We start from the raw sequence: 14,682 nt of genomic DNA on the forward strand, positions 1-14,682 counted from the left end.
GAGACCAGGTTGTTTTCCCTTAAACTGTGGGATTCCATACATCTAACACATCACATTATTTATCTGATCTTGCCATCTAATAACTCCAGCTGAAATTGATAGCTGAGATCAAGAGGGGTGTCAGATGTGCTGAGACTGAGTTACACAAGGAAGTGTCTCGTGGGACTCTCCTGCTCTCAGGAGACAACAGAAACAGCATTATTGGCTTATTTCAAAAACATTACTGTGTCACTTGAACTGCTTCTTGGGGATCACAAGGGGAATCACAGGAAGTGCTGGTGGAGTAGTGACAAGTTGGATAACAGAGTAGAGCAACAGGGAAGGAAAAAGAGAAGCTATTTGAACATTTGATTATTTCTGATATTACAGAACTACTTTTTTTAAAAGAATGTTTATTAACTTTTTGTTTTTAAATACTAACTTTTTTTTTAAATGTTTACTCCATGTGAGTAACAATGCAGTACCTTGGCAGCCTGCCTGATGTCTTTTGCAATAAATCAACTTCTAGTGTTGTCTCTGTAAAATAACTCCTGTCTGGTTGGAGGACTCTGAATTAATGGATCTAGGATTCAATCAAGAAAGGAACATTCTGAGAATTACTTATAACAGAGGAAACAAGGAGGAAAACTAACCAAGTTACCAGCTTTTGCAGGCTAGAGTGGATTTCATTTATTTGCAAGGCTGCTTATCACTTGTCCATTTCTGGGATTTCTTAAGGAAGTGTAGACTGATTTTCTATTCAACCCATTAAAAGGGAAAAAGCTCTTGGGTTGTGTACTGCTTTCCTATTTTCAACTTAGTGTTTAAATATTAGGTCAGAAATACTGTAATTAATTTTTTTACCCAGTTGTAACAGAAAATAATTTTGGTCCAGTGACTCCTGAATCTGTCCTAAGCACAGAGAGAGAACCCGAGCTGCCTTCTCCTCCAGCTCCTGTTTTCCACTGCATTCATTTCAAGTCCCTCTTCAGGTTTCCATGGAAATAGCACAGAAGTGTGCTTATATTCTTGGCATTAAAATATTCATAAAAAGGGATAAAGAGATGGTTTAAATGACAGATGCTGTATTGCTGAAGCAGGCAGTCAAATTTAGGGTTCTTGTCTGTAAATGATCATGTGTGTAAGAGAATGCATTCTGGAGAGAGCAGGCCCAGAATAAATTCCTCATAGCGGTGGGAGAAGGGATAGGCAGGACAAACCTGACCTGCAGAGAAGGCAGGAATGGAATGCAAGACTTCCAAAATACAATGCTGCTAAGATTGTGCTATCAGAAGTTCTCTTCTCAGGGGAAGAGAAGATGATTTAAGCTTACAGAATTACTTTTGTTAACTGAAAAAAATATTGCACAACTCCAAACTATTTAATTAAATTTTAAAATCTTACTAAAGCTTCTAATTCCTTTCAGTTATTGCAAATTGAATATTTGATACAAAATTTAAATTTAACCCTTTCAAAAAGGCTCTCATACATTTGAACTCTTGAATACATTGAATATTCTAAAATAACTATAAAATCTCAACATTCTTTTAATCTTAGAAAATCTAACTGGAAGCAGGAAATACTGACTTATCTATATATTTATTCATGAATCTTATTCAGAGTAATTATTTTGGTTGTTTACTCCTTATAGGGATTTGAAACTTGAGCATTACTAACATTATTCTAGTAGCATAAATAAGCATTTATATTCTAGGAAATCTGTTTTTCTTATTCAAAATATAAACTGTAGTCCTTAAAAAGACCATTGCATGGGCAGATTCCCCTGCAGTACTTTGACCCTCAAGGAGAATGGAGTACAGTAAGTAATAAAAGGCAGCTTTTAAAAATGTATGAAAAACAAAGAGTAAATAGATATATAATTCAAAAGCTTGCTTTTAGAACATTTACTGCATAGAGACTTGGTGTGGTTTTCATTTTCCAAGAACAAAAGTATTTTTGAAATATAAGTCTATGAAAATAAACAGTTCAATATGTCAAAATACTGTCCCTTTTAATAATGGAAGTCAAGAATGTTGTATTGACTTGTTTGCATGAAGTTACTTTAAAAAAAATTTGCAAATCATAAGGCAGATGACCAATGCATACTGATAAAGATCTATCCAAATGGTTATTAGTCTTTATCTATAAAATCAGCCTAACTTCTGGCATGTTTATTGGTAAATCCTTTTTTTGAAAGCCATTCAAAGAAGGGTAATATGCCAGTCTGCTAAACCAATTATCCAAGCTCTGCGTGCAACAAATACTCTGGGACATTTTTATGCTAAAAAAAGTGTTTAAAGAAGTACCTCTTTAAAAAACATCTTTTTTTATAACCCATACACATCTGGAACTGAGAAAAGCAAGAGAGACAAGGAAGATTAAGCCACTGAAGCAAGCTGATAGAACAATCAAGAAATAAACCCCACATCTCCAGTGCTCTACCACAAAAAAGGAACATTACAATATGGAAAAGTTTAGGAACTGTTGTTGTAGAGTCACTGCAGATATGCTCTTTTGACTGCATCTATCAAGTTTAATGACTAAAATTTAAAAACCAATACACAGCCAGTACACAATTCTGTACTATGATGCTGCCATTCAGGCCTCAGCTCTGGGACTGGGCTCCTGGCAATGTATGACATAAATGCCAACACTGAATCAAGAGGAGCACATCAAAAGGAGCAGCAAGGACTTAGAGGGAGGATTTGTCATCTGCTGAATGGGAACAGCAGGACACTAAACAACTACTGAAGGAAAGAGAGATCCTTTGAGGATACATTAGGGGATTTAGACAGCAATGACTCAATCATTCTTTCTGGAAGGTGCATTTGTCATCATATGACACTTCCATTTTTTAAAAACTCTCTCTTTCTCCCACCAGAAGTGCCCCATGCCCTAATCAGAGCTCTTTAACACAGATACCACTTTAGCACTGAATTTTAAGAACAGTGGAGGCATTTTAAGTCCAGGATTTATTACCATAGAAAACCCGTTGGTTTCCAGCTTGCACTTTTGGATAATCATGTCATTTCCCTATTGTTTAGAGGATAATCATCTTCATAATAGAGAAAACAGTAGAATTATAAAAGCATTTGTCAAGCTGTTCCAGAAAACCCTGGTCACTTCTTAATGAGCATGCCCTAGAATCCTTTGTGTAAGGCAAACTGAGAAGGCACCTTGCAAAAGCCCTCAGTGGAAAAAGGGTTATAATTTCTCAAAAAATCTTCAGATTAATTAGAACCTGCAACTAACTGAAATCATACCATCTGTAAAATCCATATTCAGAATAATTTTCAACTAAATCTCTAACTAATCACTCCCAATTACTTTCCATTCAAGATAGATGCTGGCTACTTTGGAGCAAAAAACCTCAAAACATGGGACAGGGCTCCTCAGTAAAAATACTACTGCATAAATGTTAAAATTATATTATTTATTAATCTTTATGCCTCTAGTGCAAAACTGAAAACTAATTTATGCCATCTTTAACCTAATAATGATTCTTATAAGTGGGAAAAAAAATGAAAAAAAAAAAACCCCAAACCCAACAATATTTTTTCCAGAGGTTTATGGATGGGAAAGACTTCAGATACCAAGCAATAAAGCAGTCTACCAGCATGGCCTGTAAAGTCAATACTTAATCATGTAGGTGAGCCAAGGCTTTATCTTATAATTCATCTTCTGTTTGCTGGCCAGCTGCACCTCACTTTGCATTGCCCTGCTGTGTGACTGATGCCCTTTCAGCAGGAGCTGTTATTGAGCTATGTCAACTTCAAAAAGTGACATTGTGGTATTACAGATTGGGGATGAATTATTCATGAAAAGAATTATATTGATGAGGGAGAATGATTGAAAAATCAAACTGGGGAAAGCCAGACTTTTTTGTTCTATATTTCTTAGCTGTGCAGCACCCCACTTCTCTCTGATATTGTACAAGAGCTTCCCTGTTTATATTGTACCTGTACATTGAGCAATACAACACATTGCATATAAAACTGATTTCTAAATAGGAAAGTCAGCTTCATGAGTCGGAAAGGAAGATATCATCCAGGATCTATTTACCAATAAAGGAAACAATTGAGAATGTGCAGTATTAATAAAGAAAATTCATACTAATAAAAAATAGCAATTTCCTCACAGCAAATAATGAATGCAAAGAGCACAGAAATACAGAAGTATTAATCAGGAAAGCAAAATACAAAGAATTAAAATCTGGAGCCTGGTTTTTCTCATATTAAAATCAGTGGTAATAATATTTTAATTCATTTTGTTGTTTGAAAACTACTATCAATAAAATGAAATCAGCATCTACAATATAATCTGTTACTATTCTGTGCAATTTCCCAGTATTTCTTCTTCAGTAAAACAAATATTTCAACTGTTAAGCTCCATGTATGATGATATAAACATAAGGATTTTCATCATCTAGTTATATATTTTATAGGACTCTATTAAACCACTACACCCATCCAAGCCAGGAGCAGACAGGTTTCCCAGGCAAGTTCTTCCCCACTGGCTCATCTTTTAGCACATGGGGACAGCCTGTCCTGCTCCTGTGCCTTTAAATTTCCTTCTTGAAGGATGTCCAGCTTTCCTGGCCTCAGGACTGTCCCCTCAAGGGACAGCCGGTCTCCTAAACAGGCCAAGCGCGAGGTGTCAGTTCTGCTGAGCTCCCTCCTTGCTCTGTGAGAATTGCAAACTCTCACTCTGATTGCTGTGCCAGGGCAGCCTGCAAGCAGCACATCACCCCCCCGCTCTCCTATTCCTTCTGCACAGTTTGTGGGCACCCATTGCAGCACTCCAGTGGTGCCAGTCATCCCACCACACTTCTGGATGGCAGCTATGCCATGGTTTTCCTGCTGTGCAGTGCCTTCCAGCTCCTGGTTTGTTGCCCATGCTGTGGGGGTTGGTGTAGATGCACTTCAGTCGAGCTACTGATCCCACCACTTTTGGGGGAACAAGCACTATTCCTGCTCATGACCATTCTCAGGCTTTTCCATGACTTCTAACACATCAATAACCTTTATGTCTTTGCTGCCACCTGGATCAGCCTTAGCTGCCAGAGAAAAGTTGGTTCAGCCTCTTTCCTGAAAAAAAAATAGAATTAAACCCCCCACTATTTAATAAATAAATACTCACCAGTATTTATCTGGCCTAACTTCCAGCCAGTTGTTCTTTGCCTTTCTCTATTAGATTATGTATTTCTTTAAATATTGAACATTTTTGGCTCCTTTGGGTATTTATACACTAAGCAGGTACTTCACTTTTTTTTAGCTCTACAAAACTAATTAACCTTTTGAAACCTTTTAAATGCTCTAAGTCTCAGTCTGGATTGCTGGATAGCAATGACAGCCACATGCTCTGCAGAGCACTGCCTCCAGGACATTTTAGGCACAGCCACAAAGCATTTACTCTTGTCAACTTTCATTTTATTTTTTTAACATATCTTTAACCTCCTTTGTTAACCTCTCACATTTCCAATTCAGTTTGATTTTTTTCCTTTTCCTATGTGTGGGTTGTTGAGGGGTTATTTATTTTTTTCTTTCTAATTCCTACTTTGATTTGATCTCTGAAGAACAGCAAAGGCACCCAGCAAGCTGCTGTTGGAGCCATCCCTCTCTGTAGCACTGCCAGGACAATGCACACTATCAGTACAGGCTTTATAAAAATTAGTGTACTCTGACAAGTCCAATGACATCCCTCATCAGTATTACCAGGGTGCTACTGCAAAAACATTTACTCCAGCAGAATTCCAACTGATCTGGGGAAATGTTCATGGCAATAAGCTCATTGCTATGTCAGAGCTGCAGGGGGAAAGCTCAGGGAAGCACTGGGAGCTTTGGCAGGACCAGGCTGAAGCCATTGGCAGCAGCTGTGACACCCAGTGCTGCGTTGGCAGGGAAGAGCAGAGGGAGAGAACATCAGGGTGGGGAGCTGGGGGGCCCAGCTGTCCTGGAGGGATGCAGCACTTCTGACACACCACCATGGCTTCTACAAAATCAGTTTAGGCACAAGCTTCCTCCCCATAACTGAGAGACTGAAGGATACTTGCTTCTCATTTTATGCTAAATTGGCTTAAACTATTATCAACAGTTTATTATTACTGATGGGAAATGGCTGGCAGTGGTTCCTATTAGCAAAGTAAAATATGGCCAGTCAGTAAATAATGAGAAAAAGTACACAGAGAATACATGGACTGTGTATTTTGAAAGCAAGTTGTTTCAATCAGCTTAATAATGGAAAGAAAGGACAGTATCAAGCTTAAATATCTAAAAAATAAGTGACAGGAGTTAGAGAGCTGAATTAATTGGAGTAGAGGAGTTATTCATTGTCTGCTAATTTTGAAGTATAATCAGGGGACACTGTCATTGGTTGACAAGTTAAAAGTTTAACTGAGCGTATTAATAGCTTTCAAAAAATGCATTTTGATGCTCAAAAATCTTTCCCAAGATACAGGCATACGTATTCAGTCTTGGCAGCACACAATCAAAAAAAAAAAGCAAAAAGCTGAAAGCAGTAAAACTGCAGCAACAAGGGCAAATTACTAAATCTCTGCAAGTGTATAGGATCTGTTTAATGCCCAAGCTTATTTAATATCTTAGTTAATGACAGAAGGAGTAACTATAGTAACAGATAACACTACATTAATACATGCCATGAACACAGGCCAGGATAAAGAAAACAGTATAGCAGAATCAGAATTCATTTCAGCTGTATGCCAAGTCACAGAGATTTTTTAAAATTCATGTAAGTAATTCAATTCAGAGATTTTGCAAATTGACAGAGAGTAGTCACTAATGATCCTTACAAAGGAAACAAGCAAAATGAGTTTCAAGTTGGGTAAGAGTTTTGCATACACAGAATATTTTATATGCAAAAAAACAAGGAACAAAGAAAGTTCTATCTGAAAAGGCTGTAGTCTAGATTCAGTGCTGCTTCAAACTGCCCCATGAGAATATTTCTAGGAATGTTTTGGTGATAAAATACAAAACTCTATAGCTTAAATAAAACTGACCACCTCTTGTAAGAGCCTATAACAAATATCTATATTTTCTTAAGTTGTAAAGTTTCTGTCAGGGCCTAGAATGGCTCCTTTTACCAGTGCTGCCTAACTCAGCCAGAACATGCTCAGATTGGTATAAAAGGCTATTAGGATGATTGTCCTGTAAGGATAAGTGTAAAGGCAGTAGACAAACTTAATAGTAAATTTTGAAAAAGAGAACATGATGAATCCTGTAGCCCTCCAAGAACAAGAATGCTCAGGGACCAGTCCATGGCCAATGCTGGCCTGGCAAGGTTGTTGATTTGACCTGCAATCTAAATTACTGACTTGTAATAATGGAAGAAAGTTCTGAAAAATCCACCACCACCAAAACTCATTCTGAAGCTGTATTAACAGCAAGGATCCTCCTTTGTTCCAGCATTTCTGCTCATTTTTAAGGCTAATTGGACTCCACTACTCTGTCCAGGGTTGGCATACCACAGAGAGTTGTTAGAGCTTATACACCTACAAAAATAACCCAAAGTAGCTGTTTTTCTAAACCAGGATGGAATTTTCCTACTTTTTTTCTCATGTTGGCACATTTCTATTCACTGTGATTGTTAAGCAGACAACATACAGAATTATGAGAGTTTATATCAACACTTCTCTACCCGCTAGATGGATTCCAAGTTTCTAAACTCAAACCACATTATTCTTTTCGTGGCATTGGGCTTCAGTGGGATCTTGACCCCTTATAATGCAGTCAAGTGAATTTCCAAGCTACATCTATATCATCAATATTTCTCATATGTCTTTTAAAAGTTGCTCAATTTATTGTTAAGTTCACATTAAAAGCTACATCTTTTCACCACAAAGAAGTAAAACTGATTGCCTGAACTATGCCACTCTACTTCATATGCATTAAGTTTCAGAGAATCTAATTAACTTCTGAAGATTAAACCTCTAGATGTCCAAAAAGCATATTTTCCATAAGGCTAGGCCAGGCTTGTCACATGTGCCTCACAGCCCTAAAATTATGTGTCGTGCCTTATGTGTTGTTCAAGGGATTCTTTGAGGGCAAATTTACAGCTTGCTTTTAAGGAAATGATTTGCAGCAGAGTCATCTAGAGAGTTGCACATGAAGATGACAATATGCTGTCAAAGAACCTTGTATTGCTCTGGTGTATTCCTCTTCTAACTCCTTGCTTGCTATAACCAGTTCTCCAGTTTCACTTGGATCTTTCCATACAATATATTTGAGAAGATGTCCATGGCTTTCCACCCGCATTGAGAGAGGCAGAGACATTCAGTTCTTTCCTTCACAAACTGGTTCTTTATCCAATTGACATTATCCAGTGTGTATGATCAGCTCCTGTGCCTGTTGGTGGCTGTGGCTTTCTGACTCATTACAGTTCTCCCAGTGCTTGACAGGTGCCCTGTGTTCATGTGTACTGTGCTGGTGGCTGCTTTAACCCTGCACCTACAGAGCAAGCTTTACTGCCTCTACCTGAGTAGGCATTCGTGGAATTCAGCTGGTTTTGCATGGGGTTTTTTCCTTCTTTTGTAATTTGAAGAGCAGCAGTGTTACTGGATCACTGAGATTTTAGCTTAAGTTCTGTTTATTCATCTGTCAGTGCCCATGTCTTAGTTCCACCTAAGAACTATTCTGAGCCTGAAGTTCATAGGATATTTAGGAGCATTCTGCCACTCCTGATGCCTCAATGTTTTACTTACCTTAGTGCTGTAATGCTTGACATTAATTTAAAAATCACAGCAAAACACCGTACCTAGTCTGGGACTTTTGAATAGAGCCAGTCACAGAGACCAAAACCAGGGAGTTACATCATCTCTCAGGCATTTGTCATGGGGGATTTTACATTGCCTGCTGTTACCTAAATACGTCAGGAAATTCAGTCATCTAATTCAGATGTAAGTCTGATACCAAAGTGAATACCAAAGCAGGCAAATACTGCCCAGCAGGTCCATTAATTCTGTGCCATGATTTTCCAAAACAGGTAAAAGTCTTTCTGCTTTTGCCCCTGTGCATTTCTTCTACTGCTCTACAGTGACAGAAATATTTATCTGTAGGTTTAAATACAGGGTTGTCTTAGGGATTAGTCTATTGACATGAAATAGATAAGCCTCACAGCAAAGCTTCCCAGGCTTTTACAATCTGATACTGGCATCTTCCTGCAATTATACAATGCCATTAGAATTAGTCTATTTTTTATATTCCATAGTGTGGCACATTATAATATTTATTGGGGTTTTTTTTCCAATTAGAGGAAATAATTTAGTGAACATACAGACAGAATTATTTGCATATAAAGTTACTGTTAGTATCTGAAGGTACATAGAATGTAAAGTTCAGGGTATGGCAACAAATCCAAAATATGAAAAATTGCTGTCCCATGTGTTCTATGTGAGAATATTCACATAAGAAGCATGGAATTATAATGAACAATGTAAACAAAAATAAATCTTCAGACTTGAAAGAATATCTAGTAAAAAACCTGCAAATTGGCAGTTGATCAATCATTTCCTATTATGTATATTCATTATTTTACTGCTGTCTACATATTTTATAAGGTACATGCTTGGATACAAGTCTTGAGGCTGGAATTGTGACGCATTACTATATAAAGTTAAACTTGGGTAAGAGACTATATATATATATTACTTTGTTAAGTGCAAAAAGGCTAGAATTTCATTGGCAGTGCTGAAAGATTACACACATGAGTACTGAAGTCATCTAGGCTTTGCTCCCACACAAACTTCACTATGAAAAGTCTTGAAATGGAAAAGCTTCATGAAAAAATGTAACAGTGTAGGACAATCTTTTTCTAGGATTCCCAAGTGACTTTGTCAGAAAAACATTCCCTGACATGATGTTTTACCACTGGTAAGAACAGGTGCTAGAAGGGCTATGGGTACACAGGTCACAATTTCCCCTCTGTCCTAACTGTTAGTATTAGCATTGCAGAAAAAGAGCTGCATGCCAGAAAGGATTTTTAATACCCTGAATTACTGAAAAAGCTGAACTGTCAGGAAAGGCAAATAAGCCCCTTAAGTATTTGGCCTCAGGGGAAAAAAAAAAAAAGGAAGAAAAAAATGTTACCAATGTTGTTTACTTGATAAAAAAATTCCTTACAGAAACAGGATTTCTGTTCAAAATTCATACAATTAACATATGACAGAAGGGCCTCCCAGTTATTATTAGATAAATGAGAGTTTTGATTATGACCCCAGCAATTAGTGTTGCATGAGGCCTATTCCAACCTGAACTGTTTGCTGCAGCATTCTGAGTTTTTCATCTGCATCTTCCTTTTAACAAGACACAAAAAATTAGTCTCACAAACCCTAAATTTTAATTTTTATATTCATTTGCAGTGGCTGTAAGAAAGGGAATAAAAATTACTGCAAGCAGTTTTCCTCTAACATCCATATTTAAATTATTACTGAACCAGTGCCATTTTAGACCTGCACAACCTTTACTTGGTACCTCCTGCCCCATGTGAATCTCTTGTGACTACTGACCTCAGGAATTCTCAGGCACACACTCCTGTTTAACTCAGTTCATTATGTACTTTATTGTTGCACCTTTGACGTGTTTCTCTCTCAAACCCTGTTGCAGCTACAGGCTGTGAAATAAAACCATCCATGAACTGCACAGAGCTGGACAGGTGGGGACACTCCCAAAGAAACCAAGAATCCTTTCCATGGGCACAGGCAGCAGCAGTGACTTCTGAGAGTGCAGATTATTTGACATTCTCTAGCACACATTCACTTAAAGAGAAATTGAAATAAAAAATAAAACACTTAGATATTAACGGGTAGTGCCTTTGAAGTGCAGGATGCAACATGTAAGAAGGAAAAAAAATATTACTTGATACTGTAGCATTATCAAAGGCCAGAGCTGGCATCTTAATATGTAATAAAAGATACAATGGGTCAATCAGCTGCTAAGAACCATGAAAAAACAAGACAAGTAATTTATTTGGCATAATAGAGAAGAAATCAGCAGGGGATATAAAAACTTAAGGCAACCTTCTCAGAGTGCTGCTCAAGAATAACAATCATACAATAAATCAATAGCAATCCAAAGGTATTTTACAATTTTGCAACTGTGTCAAAAGAAGAGGCAGCTGTTATGTGGTTGAGTCATGCTAACTAGCCATGGTGCATGAAATGATAAAGCTATATTTATTAGATTAGCTAGGGGAAAAACCTCCCAAGATATTGTAGAAATGAAACCAGACACAGATCACATTTCCAAACCCTAGATAAGCAGGAGAAATATTGTTACAGAGTGACAGAGCATGCAAGGTGAAGGAAAAAAGTGAACTGTAATTCTTCATTTATCTTTCTCTTTAGTTAACAGCTAAATATCACATATGTTCAACAAACAAGCAAAAATATTGGTTTGTCCAGGTCTACAAACTGTCAGCTCAGGTGATTTTGTTCCTAGGAGTGATATTACAGAATAAAGCATAGCAGGAGAAAGACAAAAGCCCCTGAAAATTCAGCCTTCCCCTTCTGTTATTTGTTTTCAGGCAGGATAAATTTAACTTAGTCACTTAAAATGTCACACAAAGGAAAAGTTGTCCAGGCAGCTGATAGTTCTGGCATTATTTTTGTTCCCCTGTTCTGCTCACTGGTGTCACTACAACAATCTCACCCTCAGCAGACTTCACGACTCAGCTATAATCAGAACCCACAGTGTGCAGAACTGGTTTTCCCCTCATTTTTTACCATATCTGTCAATCATTACTTTAACGCATCTTCAATAAAGACAGAGTTCATGCATAGCATTTCTCCACTTCTGTCAACAGGATCACAGAAGTTTTCATATTCATACAGATCATTTGCTCAACTTTCACAGTTTATAAATCAGCCAGATTCTTACATGCTCTCCCAAGCACTAAGTTATGTTTGGCAGTAGACTAGTTTTATTTAGCAGTTCTCTTCACCACAGATACTACACCAGGAAGCACTTTACACTCTGCAACTCCATCATTTGTAGGGCTTTTCTCAAGAGTGGCAGTCTCAGTGTTGCAGTTCCAGTAATGTACCAATGTAGGGACTATTGTTGGTCTTGTATGGACCAATGCTTATAAGGATTTTTCGGAGTATATTGATTCTTTTTGTCCCTTTCAGGTAGTTCTTTTTGATTTTTAAATCTGAACAGTAAGGCAGGAAAAGTCAAAAGAACTGCAAGAAACTCCCAGTCAGGGTCTGATGTAAAAAGCTTTTTCTAATATGTCTGAAAATGAGGAGAAATAATTAGTGGCAATGCTTCTCTCATGTCAAGAGGAGGTTACTAAACAAAAAGCAGATACAGAAATCTGTTACAATAAGAAGGCACTAATGCCAAGACAAGAATCTCCAGATAGTGAAGGGTAAGTCCATGCACAGGACAGTGGAATGGCTCATCAGAGTAGTACAGAGGAGAAAATAGAAGTGCTGTTTATAAACAGTAAAGTCACTACAGAAGATAAGAATAGGGAAATATTATATATGTGATAAGCTAAACCAACAGAAAAGGGGCCATGATGCTTTCCTGCCCACAAACTCCCTTCTCTTAAACAGCATGTTTTACAAGGCTGTAAAAAAAAAATTCAGTAAAACCCCTGTGAAGCTTAATTCAGACACTTTGAAAGTCACAGCAAATATATATTTGTGTATCTGTAAGCATTCATCTATTTCCCATGGCTACTGTATTTGCATGCTGTGAAAACCAGAAGCTAACAACATTAAAGACTATTAAACGGGAATGGCTGTTCTTTGGACAAGGCAAATTGGCCATTTAACCAGAAACAGTCAAAGAAAATTTTAAATATAAAAATGTCATATTAATTAAAAAACACGTTTAATTAATGTTAAATATGAATTTAATCCCAAATTCCTATTGAAAATCCTGGGGAAAAAAAGGGGGAGGAAACTGTTACTTACTATTATTTTACCTTCAACATTTCCCAGGCCCTTCATGGCATCCAAATGAACCATCCCTGTACACCAGGATGTCATTACTGTCTACCTTTTTAAGTGGTATTTGAAGTAACAGTTAACCATGTAAACTTTTAGCTAAAGGCACCAAAAAAATTAAAAATTGGCTGACATGTGAAAAGTGCCTCCATTTCGCAAAAGTAACATTAAATAACTAACTCTGTCCAGTGGGGAAAACTATCCAAATAAAGGAACCATAGCTTCTGGGTTTTCCTAATGATTGGGGATTTCCCTCCCTTGGGAGGGAAAGAAGGAGGGGGAGATAAAAGACCAAATACTGAGGAAGGAGGAAGGAAAAGAAGGAAAGAGAACAAGAAGCAGAAGGTGCACTTACTGTTTGGTTATCTTCATACAGCTTCAAGTCATACCCACTCAGCTCCACACAGAAAATTATTGCTGTAACCCCCTCGAAACAGTGGATCCACTTTTTGCGTTCAGATCTCTGTCCACCCACATCCACCATTTTGAAAGTCAGCTCTTTGAAGGTGAACTTATTTTCTACAATCCCCGTGGTCATGTCCCGAGACCGCAGAATATCTTCCACGGTGGGGATGTAGTCCAGGGCTGCGATCCGTTCCAGGTCGTTCAGGTAGTAGGCAGCGTTATCCTCCAGGTGGTACTCGTTGGAGCGGCAAAAACACTCCTGCACGCCGGGGTCTGCCCACAGCCTCTTCATCACCCCCAGCAGCTCGGGGGTGATCTCCCCTTTGCTCTCGGCTGGGCCCGTCAGGGCAAAAAGCTGCACTGCATCGTACGCTCTGTCAGGATTGTGAAATTCTATCTTGAGGGTGGCCAGAGCCCGAATGATACGTGTGAGAGAGTCAATTGCATTATAGATAATCAGAGGTTTGTATTCCTTACAGGCCTCCAAGTTAAAGCCACCGCTGTGAATGATTTTCATCTGCTTTACGATAGTACTCTTGCCAGAATTGCTAGTGCCCAGGAGGAGGAGTTTTATCTCTCTTCGTTGTCGCTGGCTTTCAGAGCGCAGGTGGCGGTCAATCCTTCGGGACCGCCGCGCTGCCTCTTTCTCCTCCGAGCTTTGCCGACATCCCATGGTACAGCAGGCAGGTACAGAAGGGAAGGGTGCAGATTGGCTCACTCTGGTGGCGTCTCTCAAAAAGATCTGCGCTGCCTTTCAGCTCTCGTGCCAGGTACACCCCGATTGGAATAAAGGTCACTATCCAACACCTGGGGATCCCCGATGCCTACAGCCACCTAATTGAGTCCCAGCAAGGGTGCAAACCTATGTAGGTATGCAGCCACAGAAATAGTCTCTTCAGCAGATCTCATGGCACTCCCCTTTCCAGTGCATGAGCTGTGGCACATTCCTGTTAATGATGGGACACTTCCCTTTGCCACAGTTTGTCTAGAACCATCAGACACCCATTTCTGTTCTGCATAATGATTTTGCTGCCTTCTGTCCAAAGGTAAGGAGCCGTGCTTTCGCCTTCTCTGCTCTAGCCTTTTCTTCTGATCGTGTTCTCTGGTTGCTGTGGTGATGCTGCAAGATAAAGCTGAAGCTCTTTTCACTGGTACTGTACTTGTTTTGTTTCTCTTCCCCCACTTCTTCAGCTGATCCACTTCAGCTCTGCAAATCTGTGCTTTCCACCTGCCAAACAATGGGAAAATAAATGAATGAGAGACTCTGCTTCCTTGCAGCAAGCCACTCACTTTTTCCTCCACTTCTAGACTTCTAAACCTTTTATTATGCC

At 38.6% G+C, this 14,682-nt stretch overlaps 2 protein-coding genes across 8 annotated transcripts in view; one reads left to right on the top strand and one right to left on the bottom strand.

The window, feature by feature from the left end:
* RSPH14 (radial spoke head 14 homolog) overlaps positions 1-14,682 on the top strand; it is a 73,234-nt gene that overhangs the window by 20,814 nt on the left and 37,738 nt on the right. The gene's annotated exons all lie outside the window — the stretch shown is intronic.
* Positions 1-14,682, bottom strand: part of GNAZ (G protein subunit alpha z) — a 49,773-nt gene that overhangs the window by 14,687 nt on the left and 20,404 nt on the right. For both annotated transcript variants that reach the window (XM_064392568.1, XM_064392569.1), the window contains exon 2: positions 13,302-14,579. In XM_064392568.1, the coding sequence (XP_064248638.1) occupies positions 13,302-14,024 (723 nt within the window). In that variant the 5' untranslated portion in view covers positions 14,025-14,579. The remainder of the gene's footprint in view (positions 1-13,301; positions 14,580-14,682) is intronic.

This window comes from Passer domesticus, chromosome 17 (assembly GCF_036417665.1).
Source record: "Passer domesticus isolate bPasDom1 chromosome 17, bPasDom1.hap1, whole genome shotgun sequence".
NCBI lineage: Eukaryota > Metazoa > Chordata > Aves > Passeriformes > Passeridae > Passer > Passer domesticus.